Source organism: Cyprinus carpio, chromosome B23 (assembly GCF_018340385.1).
Source record: "Cyprinus carpio isolate SPL01 chromosome B23, ASM1834038v1, whole genome shotgun sequence".
Classification (NCBI taxonomy): Eukaryota; Metazoa; Chordata; class Actinopteri; order Cypriniformes; family Cyprinidae; genus Cyprinus; species Cyprinus carpio.
This window is the reverse complement of record NC_056619.1, coordinates 7,141,712-7,156,512: the sequence shown is the minus strand read 5'-3', so window position 1 is coordinate 7,156,512 and position 14,801 is coordinate 7,141,712. Positions and strand designations below refer to the sequence as shown.

The 14,801-nt window shown below is 36.5% G+C and overlaps 1 protein-coding gene across 3 annotated transcripts; it reads right to left on the bottom strand.

The window, feature by feature from the left end:
- Window positions 1-505: 505 nt before the first annotated feature.
- LOC109101525 (titin) lies at window positions 506-14,666 on the bottom strand. Of its 3 annotated transcripts, XM_042750281.1 has the most exons (19): window positions 14,552-14,665; window positions 14,388-14,429; window positions 13,407-13,664; window positions 12,857-13,132; window positions 12,330-12,626; window positions 11,770-12,024; window positions 11,324-11,599; window positions 10,534-10,830; window positions 9,974-10,228; window positions 9,528-9,803; window positions 8,521-8,817; window positions 7,304-7,558; window positions 3,809-4,072; window positions 3,437-3,538; window positions 2,253-2,309; window positions 2,113-2,166; window positions 1,875-1,943; window positions 1,682-1,729; window positions 506-1,095 (listed from the first exon to the last, which is right to left on the bottom strand). In XM_042750281.1, the coding sequence occupies exons 1-19, from the start codon at window positions 14,580-14,582 to the stop codon at window positions 1,088-1,090; spliced, it is 3,417 nt and encodes a 1,138-aa protein (XP_042606215.1). In that variant the 5' UTR covers window positions 14,583-14,665; the 3' UTR covers window positions 506-1,087. The 3 variants fall into 3 exon arrangements, with proteins under 3 accessions (XP_042606215.1, XP_042606217.1, XP_042606216.1); XM_042750283.1 differs by lacking the exons at window positions 9,528-9,803; window positions 9,974-10,228; window positions 10,534-10,830 and having other exon boundaries at window positions 14,552-14,666; XM_042750282.1 differs by lacking the exons at window positions 10,534-10,830; window positions 11,324-11,599; window positions 11,770-12,024.
- Between the last annotated feature and the right edge of the window lie 135 nt (window positions 14,667-14,801).

The window sequence follows — 14,801 nt, the reverse complement described above, 5'->3', positions numbered from 1 at the left end:
ACAGAAAGTAAGCGATTATATTTCACCGCTAGATGGCGATGTCTACTCTTTTGTTGTTGCAGGATGTAATTAGACTGACCGCTCATATGAGAATGAATGAATTTATATAGCGATGTAAAGAAAATGAAGACTATCAGTGCTTACTCCTAGCAGATGTGAAGTAATCACACACACACACACACACACACACACACACACACACACACACACACACACACACACACACACATGTATAGCTATATATTATACTATTTTTGTACTCCTATGCAAGACTTGGAAATTTTGATGTTCTTATATTACAAATCCTGCAATGTTCCCAGTATCATATATCTGTCTATATGTGTATGTGTCATGTGAACATATTCTTTCTAGACAGATTTTGATTTATTTTTTTCAGAGCCTATAGCCATTAAAATGTAACGTAAATATAAATCAACAGAGGTAACTATAAAAGAGAACACACTGTTAATAATTATAATTGAAAAATCAATAATTCATTGCATCATTGAACTAAACATGTTTATTTAAAGGTAAATAATCCAAAACCAAAACACTTAAAACGATCTTAATAGAAAGCAGAAGAAAAAAAAAACATATACTTTTAAGAAAAGATCTTCAATAAAAAAAAGGCACTTATACAGAGGGAAAAAAATTAAAAGCTTTTGTTCAATATGCCGATAAATTACAATAACACAATTATCCACTAGATGCATTACAAATCAATAGTTTTTGTTTTCTATGCTGTTGTGTTGTAATATTTGCAATATGAATCAGATGTTATGAGTATGTGCAGATATATACAGAAATATTTTTTTCTTCTGATAATTGTAACTTCTTGCTGTCTGTTATTCATCTCCCCCTACATTCACCGTCTTTATTTACAGCTGTATGTCTCCACAACACTGCAGTTCAGTTCTACATTTTTAGAAACCATAAACAAGCTAGTTTTTAGTTTTTAGAAGTGCAGCTGCTACTACACAAAGTGCTGTGCTATATGCAGTCATTTTAAAATAAGAATATGCCATTTAGCTGTGCCTCAGTGCAAATACAGGAACTCCATGATGATGGTGATGGCTTGCGAAATGGTTCAGCGTCCTGGAGAGGCAGAAATATGACAGTAAACTCAAAATCAGGTTTCTTGCATTTATCACACTTGAAATTGTTTATCTCATACTTTAAGCTCATACTTTAAAAATTAGTAGTGAGCCATGTTATGAGATTTCACATTGTATATGTGTGTGTGTGTGTGTGTGTGTGTGTGAAGAGTTCCGATACAAAAGCCTCTTAGTGCCATCTGAAATTTTCTAATAAATGTGCATTTTTACCAGGCTCCTATATTTATGCTAAGTTATTAATTTCACTTTAACTGCATAGAAAAGGACCTATTCATTGCCATTAGAGTAAAATTACTGAGCCTAAACATAGGAGCCTGATAAAAATGCTCATTTTTAGATGAAAATTTCAAATGGCACTTAGAGGCTTTTGCATCTGACCTCTTCATATATAAAATACAATACAATAAAATAATAGCAATTATAACAATAACAATAATACAAAGACAAAAACAGATAAAATTGCTAAAACATTAGCAAAAAATTAAAATGAAAACAGAAAATATAAGAATGAAAACTACTATTATAGTTTCTCAATGATACTACACTAACACTGAGTGTAACTTTACCTTTAAATGATGTCAGGCCATTGGCTTCTGACGCCGGTGTTTCTTCATCTTTAACAGAAAAATTGTGAGAGTCATTTGTCATAATGGATTTTTTTTTAGATTGTGCAATAGACTTGTAGCTCTGAAACTTTATCATAATCCTGCATTTGATGTTTACTATACAGCAAAATATCTGATTTCTAAGGTCTCTTACCTTTAATCACACCATCCTCATGAACGACTGAAGTACGATCAGTGATCAGTTCTTCTTTTTCCTGAAGTTCTGAATGATAACAGAGAGTGTGGTGATTACTTTCACGGTAAATATACAAAATCATAAATTAAGTTTTCTCACTTGTTGAGTCACTAATAGTTTGTCACTTAATATTATTACAAAGTATAAGGTTTGCAAAATAGGTGCTTTGATTGTAATTGTCAGTAAAAGCACATACCCTCCAGCTCTGTTGGACTGCTGTCAATGTACTCCTTCATGGGTGAAGCAGTTTCTGCAGAGTAATCAAAAACCCATATGTATGTAAATGCAAAGAAATTTTACACACCCTCACATGCACACACACACAGAGAAACTTACGGTTCTTGGAGTCTGTCATTGAGAAAAACAAGTCCGTATGTGGTGTTTCTTTGACCTCTGATGATAAGAAATGAAAATTTTTGTAAGAAATATTTATAAAGTTTTTATACAGTGTTACATTTTACATATAGTTTACTGTATGTAAAATGTAATTCAAAACACACAAGCTAATGCTAAGTGTAAAATGTAGTCATGCTAGGCAATCACAACAATAAATTAACCCTGATGTCTAATACAATGGACAGATTTTTTTAACCATTTAATGTGTGATGTGACACCAAATCCAGCATAAGTGATGCTTGACCCTTTCCCATAACTCTATATGACTGTCCTCTTTATGTGTCATTGTGTTTTTTGTTACATGACTGATTAAACATTTGGGTTCTGTAAGATTTGCATTAAATAGATCAATAGTGACAGTTTACAAAATTATAATATATATATATATATATATATATTAAAGAAATCCTGTTCTTTTGAACTTTCTATTCATGAAAGTATCCTGAAAATGTATCATGGTTTCTACAAAAACAGCAGAACTGTTTTCAACATTGATAATAATAAGAAATGCACCAAATCAGCATATTTTAATGGTTTCTGGAGTAATGATGCTGAAAATTCAAGTAATACATTACATTTTAACATAAATTCTAATAGAAAAAGCTTCTTGTCTGGCATCAGTGGGAAAGAAGAAAAGAAGCATTTTTTTTTTTTTTTTTAAGTGGATGTCAGATGCTGACAGATTCAAAAAAGTTGCAAAGTGTGAACAAAGCCTTGGTGAGCAGAAGACACTTTTGAATGACAGTGTATGACAACAAATTCAAGATGGCTGAATCCACATCAATGGGTTAAGTGTTTAAAAGCAATTTTATATTTTAAGACAAGCAGTTATTTACACTAAATGTACTAGAGGGAAATGGTGTTTACACTGAGTGTAAATTATAGTAGACAGACACTGTTTAGACCAACTGTAAATATCAACAAATAAACCCCTGTTTACACTAACATGTGCGTATATCGAGAAACTCAAACCAAGTGTAAACAGAAGTGGTACTATAATATTTGCAGTGAGTCTGAGCAATGAGTGACACAAGGACAGTCACTGGTAAATGGACACTGCATGCAAGGCCAACAGCATTAAGAAGCTTAATTTCAGAAGTATATGTATTAATATCTGATTGTACCTGGTTTACGGGTGATTTTTAGAACGATGCATCCAATGATCAGGATTACAATACAGCAGACGAGACATCCTGAGATGGCCAGCAGTATCTTTCTTTTGAATACTGTAATATTAAGGAAAATGCACACATTTAGATAAAGTTAAGCAACATTTTCTTCAAACATTATATATATATATATATATAAGAAGTTTATTTTGTCTATCTTGTCTGTCCTGTTTACAGAATATATTATCTCAGTGACAATATAACTAAAAAACTAAAAATGTTATTTCTTGTTTTAAATCTAAATCTTGAAGATGTCCTAATGCACAATTTATTCACATATATACATTGTATGAAACAGGTTTAATAATAAATATTCCCATGACTCACTAATATTATTGGCTATGAAGCCGTCACTCAGAGCGGAGTACAGTGGTCTCACTACGTTTCTTCCCTTGCACTTGAATTCACTTTTGATTGTTTCTTCATTTCCTGCCACTTTGAGTACATTTGAGGATTCATTGAGCTGCTGTCCGTTCATGAACCAGGTGTAGTTCCACTGTCTGCCATCTGTGATGTTACACCTCAGAGTCATATCCCCAGTCATGATGTCGCTCAGTTCAGTCTCCAGAGTCAGGGATGCAGGTGGACGAGCTAAGAGCAAAGTAATATGTTACTTTATAATTTTTAAATAAAATATATTTCATAGTGAGCCTACGAATCAGTACCGTTAATGCTTTTAATTTTACCAGTTTTAGTAACTATTCAAACTACACTTTTAAAGTGATTCTGTCATCATATACTCATCCTCATGCCGTTCCAAACCTGTATGACTTTCTTTCTTTTGTGGAGAATTAAAGGCATGCAGGGTAATTTTTTAATTTTTTTATTTTTTAAATGCTGGTTAAGATTCTCTTCACATCCCGATAACAATCACTACGTTAAGTGGGCTAAATGTATTTATATGTACACAAAAAATTTAAGGATAGCGTCAAGTCAATTAAGTGGGGAAGTCGTGGCCTAGTGGTTAGAGAGTTTAACTCCTAATCCTAAGGTTGTGGGTTCGAGTCTCGGGCCGGCAATACCACGACTGAGGTGCCCTTGAGCAAGGCACCGAACTGCTCCCTGGGTGCCGCAGCATAAATGGCTGCCCACTGCTGTGTTCATGGGTTAAATGCAGAGCACGAATTCTGAGTATGGGTCACCATACTTGGCTGTATGTCACGTCACTTTCACATTAAACACCTGGGCTATTAATCTGGGCTGTGTTTCCCTGAAGCATCATAAGCTTAAGTTGATCGTAGCTCATTTGGTTTTAATGGGTCTATGATGTACTTAAGCTTGCAATGCTTTTGGAAAACACGGCCATGGTCAGATAAGTAACATAGGGGGTTGTTAATCAGTTTCAGCTGCTTTGGTGTTAATGAAATTTATAACAGGTGCACTAGATGGGCAAAGACCACCAAAACAGGAATGGTTTTACAGATGGAGGCCACTGACATTTTTTTTTCCTACTCATCTTTTCTGACTGTTTTTCACTAGTTTTGCATTTGGCTAGGGTCAGTGTCACTACTGGTAGCATGATGCAATATCTGGATTCTACAGAGGTTGCACAGGCAGTCCAACTCCTCCAGGATGCCACATCAATACATGCCATTGTGTCTCCTAGCACAGTCTCAAGAGCATGGAGGAGATTCCAGGAGACAGGCAGTTACTCAGGAGAGCTGCACAGGGCTATAGAAAGTCCTTAACCCATCAGCAGGACGGGTATCTGCTCCTTTGTGCAAGGAGGAACAGGATGAGCACTGCACTAAAAACACAAAATGACCTCCAGCAGGCCACTGGTGTGAATGTCTCTGACCAAACAATCAGAAACAGACTTCATGAGGGTGGCCTGAGGGCTCGATGTCCTCTAGTGGGCCCTATGCTCACTGCCTGGCACCGTGGATCTCGATTGGCATTAGCCCTTGAACACCAGAATTGGCAGGTCCGCCTCTGGCTCCCTGTGCTTTCACAAATGAGAGCAAGTTCACCGTGAGCACATGTGACAGACGTAAAATGTGTCTGGAGAAGCCGCAGAGAATGTTATGCTGCCTGTAACATCATTCAGCATGACAAGTTTGGTGGTGGGTCAGTGATGGTCTAGGGAGGCATATCCATGTAGAGACGCACAGACCTCTACAGGCTAGACAATGGCACCCTGACTGCCATTAGGTACCCATTGTCAGACCCTACGCTGGTGCAGTAGGTCCAGGGTTCCTCCTGGTGCATGACAGTGCTCGGCCTCATGTGGCGAGAGTGTGAGATTCTAGAACATCCTGTGCCTCTTGTATTTTAGGATGTAGACATTACCCACTGGTCATGAGACATTGCTTTATATGGCTACTTTATCTTTTGCTCCACTTCTGCTTTGCCCAGTATTTCACTTCTGTTAGACTGTATATATGTACCGCTAGATAATAAAGCTTGAACCTTGAGTGAACTGCACAACTTGTGTCTGTGTCATTTCTGGGTCTCGGGTACCTATCTCCTCTGCTCCATAGCCCAACCAGATCGGGTCTCCGCAATTACTTTAATGCTTTTATTTTAACAGAGAGTATGTAGGCAGTTCCTGGAGGATGAAGGAATTGATACCATTGAATGGCCCCCACGCTAGCCTGACCTAAATCCAGTAGAACACCTCTGGGACATTATGTTTCGGTTCATCCGACGCCGCAAGGTTTCACCTCAGACTGTCCAGGAGCTCAGTGATGCCCAGGTCCAGATCTGGGAGGAAATACCCCAGGACACCATCCGTCGTCTCATTAGGAGCATGCTCCAAAATTGTCAGGCATGCATACAAGCACGTGGGAGCCATACAAACTACCGAGTACTATTTTGAGTTGCTGCAATAAAATTTCAGCAAAATGGAATAGCATGCTGCATCATTTTTTCACTTAGATTTTTCGGAGTGTCTTTGAATTTAGCCCTCTGTAGGTTCATTATTTTCATTTCCATCAAACGATGTGGCAATCTTTCATTCCTAACAAATTACCCAGTCCATATCAGTATAGATATCCAACATGATATTTTTCCCCATTGATATCTGATGCCCAATCAAATCCCTCCTTTAATTTTTTTTTAACACTAAATTTATATCATACCTCTGTCTGAGCAGACATTAAAAATCTCATCTAATCATTTTCCTCGGTCAGAGGTCTATGATAGGCTGTCCTACCTGCCTGTCAATGTATGTATTTACATACCTCCGCGCACTCTGTTCACACAGACATGATGGGTCATCAGCACATTTCATTGATCAAGAATGTAAGGCATTATTATTGCAATATTATGTACTTTGTACTGTATTGTTTTCTCACAGATAACTGAGACATGAGGTAATCTGACAGCATTGCATTCAAAGCTCCACCAACGCTGTCTCTCTCTGTGTTGCAGGTTAACCTCTGGTCTGCCTGAGTGCATTCATGTGTGTTTTGGAGGAGGCGTGGCTTTGGAGAGTGATTATACAAAGGGGGTGGGATTTTATGCTTTCAAAGCTAGCTTGTCATTGATAGCCTCTCCGATATTGCCTACCCTACCTTCAATGAGGACATTTTGAAAGTCATTGGGGTTCATAACTACATTAGACCCCAAAGACTATATGGACTATAAAGACAGAATGGATAAAAAATGAGTACATTTTTAATTGATATCAAAAGAGGAAAGTCATACATGTCAGAATCAACATGACATGAGTGGGATGTGATAACAGAATTTTCATATTATTTTGGGTGAACTGTTTCTTTAACATGTCAACTTATCATTTTAAACTTGTTTAGTGCATTGCCATGGTTATATCATCCCAAATTAAATGGCCACAAGATTTAGTTTATGGACACAACTTACCTTGAACTCGGACTTGTAGAGTCTTACTGTTCACTGAGAAGTCTCCTCTCTGTGCTTTGCAGTGATAGTCACCAGTGTGAGCGTGAGACACTGAGTTGATAGTCAATTCTGGATTTATGATCGGAGGATTAGTGCCTTTATACCAGTGGTATTTCCAACCAACTCCTGACATATTACAGTGAAGCTGGACTCGTTCCTCAGTGTAGAACAGCTCAAACCACTCACGTTTTGTAATGGCTGCTTTTGGGGTTGTGTCTAGGAGCAACAGAGGTAAAATTAGAAACAGCTGACCACCTTCAAACAATAACTGTCTTGAGTTGCTTGTACTTGTTGTTCTAGATCTGGTGCTAAATGAACTGAGTTCAACATAACCAGAAAGCTGCAAAAACAGACAATTTCCATGCAATAATTACAAACAATGAAGAAGATAAACCTGTCCACACTAAAGCACTTCAATCATGACATACTTTAGTAACTATTTGCAACTATGTGTTTGTTTTACATAATCATGTTTTAAAATGTATTTATTAAAATTAGCATAAATATGTTATATGTTAAAAAAAAGTGTACAACTGACATTCTATTGCTATTGTTTTGGTTGCTGCTAATAATAATAATTATTTCTTAATAATAATAATAATAATAAAAATTAAAATAAAAAATATAATTAAAAAAAAAAATAAAACATATATAAGAAAATTAATCTTGGAACTTGTGATTATTATAGGGTTATTCGATGACTATATAAAAAACGTATTAAAAAAAATGAAAAAGGCAATAATTTTATTTTATTGACAAAATATTTTAGTTTGTCTTGTATATTTTTTTTGTATTAATGTACCCCACCTACGGGGCATGTCGTCACATTTCACATCCATTTTTTGAGGGTAAATAAAGGAAAACGTATACACTGTAACAATGAAACAAAGTGACATATTTTTACTAGACAAGTGTGAAATTACTGTGGATAAAAATAAATAAAATAAAATCCTCTAGACCCCCTGTGGATTTACACAAATTGAGAAAGTCAAAAAAGTGTTAGGTTACACCCTGTGCTCCTTCTACACCTTACTGTACACATTTCAAAATCTAAAATTCTTCATTACACTGAGCTTTAAGGTGTCTGTCACCATTTCTTTCATATGTATTGATAATTTTTTTTGTGTACATATAAATGTATTGATCAATATCATATTTTCAAAAGCAGTTTTACTTGCCATAAACCAGAAGTTGCACAGCTCCAGTTTCTCCTGTAGTCACTGGCGTTCTCTTCAGATGTCTTCCTCTGCAGGTGTACTGTCCTGAATGAACTGCTTTAGCTGAGCTGATGGAGAGTGTGTTTCCAGGAAAGGAAATGTCCTTGTCCTTGTCCTTGGGAAGCGGAGCTCCGTTTCTAAACCATTCATAGCCCCATTTATCTGAATCTTCTTTGACTGAACACTTCAGAGTCAGTTTTTCAGTTGGGTAAAATGTTTTCCATTCAGGTGTGATTGACAGTTCTGGTTTAGGTAGCTCTGCACAGATAAACAGCATAACAGAATTGAACATTCTCCAACATTGTTCCTAGACATGTAAAAATGTATTTTATGATTTCAATGGAAACACCAGGAAACATTTGCTTAAACTGAAGCTGGTAATAAACAGCACCAAAACTCAATCTTAAATAATTATAAAATACACAGTGTTAAAACTGAAGTCCCACTTTATATTAGGTGGCCTTAACTACTACATTTAAATGAATCATTTGGTACAATGCATTTATTGTGTACATGTTTTTACAGTAATGAATTTCTGTCATTACATATAAATTACACTGTTGACCCATCACTTATACCTTTTTTTAAGTTGTTTTTTGGGCTTTAGGACAGTAGGGTGATGACAGGAAAGCATTGGGTGGAGAGAGGGGAACAGGATCGTCAAAGGATCCCTTATACCTTTACCCAACCTTGAACCTACCCATACCACCAAACCTGTCCCTAACTTTACCTTTTTAGTTATTCTATGACATCACTACAAAAACTCCCTTTTGGAACCTTTATTTTTAAGAGTGTATTTAAGGCCACTTAATATAAAGTGGGACAGAAACTCTTTTAATTATCATTATGCTTATAAACATTCAAAGTTCAATGAACTGTTTTCTGAAATTAGATGTATTTCACAATGTAACACATTATGATTTAACCATGACATGCTACTTTTAGCTACAGTGATAACAGATTCTTACCACGGACTGTTAACGAATACGGTGTGCTTTTTGCAGTCGTCACCTTTCTGCCCTGCAGCTCAGCTTGACACACATACTCCCCGTCATGACTGGACTGAACTGAGAGTGTGAGAGTGTTTCCTTGTATGTTTGTTTCATCATTGGAGACGATCTTGTTCTGGCCCTTGAACCACATATAATTCCAGTTTTCTGAAGCTTGAATGACACACTGCAAAGAGACTTTTTCACCATGAAATGCTTCTGTCCAGTCAGACCGGACTTGTGGTTGAGGCGGATCTGAAGGAAGAGAGGAAAATGAAGGGTGAATGAGGTCTGACAGGTAATAAAGAGCTTATGTTCATGCATTACCTGGGAAATTTACCGAGGCACTGTAAACTCAATGCATGCACAACAGGAAGAATATTACATCATGGAAATGATTATAAAGCGGTAAATTATGGACTCACCTTTAACTGTCACTTGTAGAGTCTCACTGTTCACTGAGAAGTCTCCTCTCTGTGCTTTGCAGTGATAGACACCAGTGTCAGTGACAGATACTGAGTCGATGGTCAGTTCTGGATTTGTGATCCGAGGATTTGTGTCTTTATGCCAGTGGTATTCCCAACCATCTCCTGGCATATTACAATTAAACTGGATTCGCTCATTACTGTAGAAGGGTTCAAACCACTTATGTTTTGTAATGGTTGGTTTTGGTGTGTTATCTAAGAGTTACAGAAGTAAGAATCAGAAAGAGTGCACCACCTTCAGACAAAAACGGCCTTGAATTGCATGTGCTTTTTATTATTTATTATCCAAGACTAAATGAACTGACTAGTGCTGCTAATAGTGTCTGTCTGCTGTCAAGAAGAGTACTCTTTACACTTTCTTTCATATGAATCAAACAGTACAGTATATCATATTTTCAAAAGGAGTTACAAAAATTCAGCAGCTTCTTCATTGAACTATTTTGGGTGTCTGTCACTTTCGTTGATATTTATAAATCATAGAATATCATAAGTAGTTTTACCATTAACATGAAGTTGCACAGCTTCAGCTTGTCCTGTAGTCACTGGCGTTCTCTTCAGATGTCTTCCTCTGCAGGTGTACTGTCCTGAATGAACCGCTTTAGCTGAGCTGATGGAGAGTGTGTTTCCAGGCAAGGAAATGTCCTTGTCCTTGTCCTTGGGAAGCGGAGCTCCGTTTCTAAACCATTCATAGCCCCATTTATCTGAATCTTCTTTGACTGAACACTTCAGAGTCACTTTCTCAGTTGGGTAAAATGTTTTCCATTGAGACTCTACTGACAATTTCAGCTGAGGCAGTTCTGCACAGATAAAGAACAATGTAACAGAACTAAAAAAATTTGGACTGTATTATATATCATAGCCTTTATAATTGTACAAAAAATATAAACCTTTATAAAAGTAATTAAAAAACTTACACAATTATATTTATGCAAATTTTATGATTTAAATGGAAACACCAAGAGACATTTACACACAAGAAATAAACAGCACTAAAACTCAATCTTAAATAATAATAATAATAATAATAATAATAATAATAATAATATATATATATATATATATATATATATATATATATATATATATATATATATATATATATATATATATAATATAAAATGCTGAAATTCTTTAATCGGCACTGAGCTTATTAATATGCAAAATTTAATGAACTGGTTTCTGAAATTAGATTTTTTTTTCTTCTTTTTTTATGGCTGTATTTCACAATGTAACACATTGTGATTTAACCATGACATGCTGTTTTTAACTACAGTGATAACAGATTCTTACCACGGACTGTTAACGAATACGGTGTGCTCATTGATGTCGTCACCTTTCTGCCCTGCAGCTCAGCTTGACACACATACTCCCCGTCATGACTGGACTGAACTGAGAGTGTGAGAGTGTTTCCTTGTATGTTTGTTTCATCATTGGAGACGATCTTGTTCTGGCCCTTGAACCACATATAATTCCAGTTTTCTGAAGCTTGAATGACACACTGCAAAGAGACTTTTTCACCATGAAATGCTTCTGTCCAGTCAGACCGGACTTGTGGTTGAGGCGGATCTGAAGGAAGAGAGGAAAATGAAGAGTGAATGAGGTCTGACAGGTAATAAAGAGCTTATGTTCATGCATTACCTGGGAAATTTACCGAGGCACTGTAAACTCAATGCATGCACAACAGGAAGAATATTACATCATGGAAATGATTATAAAGCGGTAAATTATGGACTCACCTTTAACTGTCACTTGTAGAGTCTCACTGTTCACTGAGAAGTCTCCTCTCTGTGCTTTGCAGTGATAGACACCAGTGTCAGTGACAGATACTGAGTCGATGGTCAGTTCTGGATTTGTGATCCGAAGATTTGTGCCTTTATACCAGTGGTATTCCCAACCATCTCCTGGCATATTACAGTGAAGCTGGGCTTGCTCATTACTGTAGAAGGGTTCAAACCACTCATGTTTTGTAATCGTTGGTTTTGGTGTGTTATCTAAGAGTTACAGAAGTAAGAATCAGAAAGAGTGCACCACCTTCAGACAAAAACGGCCTTGAATTGCATGTGCTTTTTATTATTTATTATCCAAGACTAAATGAACTGACTAGTGCTGCTAATAGTGTCTGTCTGCTGTCAAGAAGAGTACTCTTTACACTTTCTTTCATATGAATCACACAGTACAGTATATCATATTTTCAAAAGTAGTTACAAAAATTCAGCAGCTTCTTCATTGAACTATTTTGGGTGTCTGTCACTTTCGTTGATATTTATTAATCATAGAATATCATAAGTAGTTTTACCATTAACATGAAGTTGCACAGCTTCAGCTTCTCCTGTAGTCACTGGCGTTCTCTTCAGATGTCTTCCTCTGCAGGTGTACTGTCCTGAATGAACCGCTTTAGCTGAGCTGATGGACAGTGTGTTTCCAGGCAAGGAAATGTCCTTGTCCTTGTCCTTGGGAAGTGGAGCTCCGTTTCTAAACCATTCATAGCCCCATTTATCTGAATCTTCTTTGACTGAACACTTCAGAGTCACTTTCTCAGTTGGGTAAAATGTTTTCCATTGAGACTCTACTGACAATTTCGGCTGAGGCAGTTCTGCACAGATATAGAACAATGTAACAGAACTAAAAAAATTTGGACTGTATTATATATCATAGCCTTTATAATTGTACAAAAATACACAATTATATTTATGCAAGTTTTATTTATGATTTCAATGGAAACACCAAGAGACATTTATGCAAGGAAATAAACAGCACTAAAACTCAATCTTAAATAATAATAATAAAATGCTGTTTTTAACTACAGTGATAACAGATTCTTACCACGGACTGTTAACGAATACGGTGTGCTCATTGATGTCGTCACCTTTCTGTCCTGCAGCACAGCTTGACACACATACTCCCCGTCATGACTGGACTGAACTGAGAGTGTGAGAGTGTTTCCTTGTATGTTTGTTTCATCATTGGAGACGATCTTGTTCTGGCCCTTGAACCACATATAATTCCAGTTTTCTGAAGCTTGAATGACACACTGCAAAGAGACTTTTTCACCATGAAATGCTTCTGTCCAGTCAGACCGGACTTGTGGTTGAGGCGGATCTGAAGGAAGAGAGGACAATGAACCAAACTGTAATGTAAATGCGTTCAAACAGATAATACATATCCTTATACTAACACTAAGCCTATATGTACACTACTGTTCAAAAGTTTGGGGTCAGTAATTATTCTTTTATTTATTCTTTTTATTTATTTACTCTATAATTACACACTGACCTTTCAGCCTACGTACATACCAGAATCAGTGCTGGGACTAGAGAGAAATCTAAAGATACAAATTTATATTTCTAAATAAACATTTGTGATATTCATTTACCTTCTAGAGTTAAAGTGTAACTATCACTTTTTTCTGACATAGCTCCTTTTGTTGCTTTGCATTCATATTTTCCACTGTCACTTGCAGTGATGTTGTGCTGATGTTCACCAAGATCTTCTGAGTTCTTGTACCAGTCATACTGTAACCCTGGTGGTCCTCCAGTGACCTCACAGCTCAGAGTGACTCTCTCTGTTTTGTACAGCACCTTATGAGCTACATTCAGAGTTATTTGGGGCTTGGGAATCTGAACTGGAGGTTCTAGAGGATGAATAATCCTTAGGTTAGACAGGCTTAATAGACCATTCTTAATTTGAAAATAAAACAATTAAAATAGTCATTAACCCTTGTGTGGTGTTTATATTTTTGTTACTCTGCCAGTGTTCATCTGTCCGCTGCATTTTTGGGATTTTAAATACATGACTAGACAACGGACTCTACGAGAAACACCTGGGATCAATGAAACACAATAGGAACCAGAACAGGAAGGAAACCAAATATGGGCATGTAACACGGGAAAATTAGGTCAAGGGAAGCACATGGGGAGCAAAACACAAGACACAGACCATGGGTGTGGCAGGCAGGGGCAGAAACACAAAACTCACACTCTTACAGATTCTCTCTCACACACACGCACATACACACACACACACACACACACACATAAACACATACTAATAGCAGGCCCAGACAATAGGAGGACAGAGTGAAGGTACACAAGACCTAAAATTTATTTTACTAGCTCCGGAACCCAAACATCCTGTATGAAATATAAATATGTGTGGGTGGGTGGTGGTCACTGAAAATTTGTTCTGATATATGTTATTTACAGAAAATGAGCCAAGGCCAATGAGTACGAGTTTGAAAAAATAATTAATCATATAATTTTTCTTTTGACAAAAATTGAAAATGGGTCCCACAGACCAGAACACAATACAAGGGTCAAGAGTTAACATAAAGACAGTATAAAAATATGATTCTCACCAGTAGTGCTGTCTTGAGATTTTACTTGCACACTCACTGCCACTATAATTGAACACAAAGGTTCAGAGATCTCAATGTGAAAAGGCATTATAGTAATAGTATAGTTTTAGTTTTTTCTGGTTTCCATTGTATTAACAATTAAAATACCAAATACGACATCCTACCTGTCAAAAGGAAGATTTTAAACCTTTCCATTTGCAGTTGCAGTCAAAGCAGAGCCGGCAGTGAAGAAAGACCTTGCATGAGTAAGAAACTTCCTGTTACAACCACTTATAATGAAAACCTGACAGGAAATCATGATGTCGTGTCTACTTCAATTCAACTTACAAAACTGAATAAACAGCGCTGTGTTTGTGTGTGTACGAAATTATTATGTAACAAAATAATGTAGTATTATGTTACCAAAATGTGTTG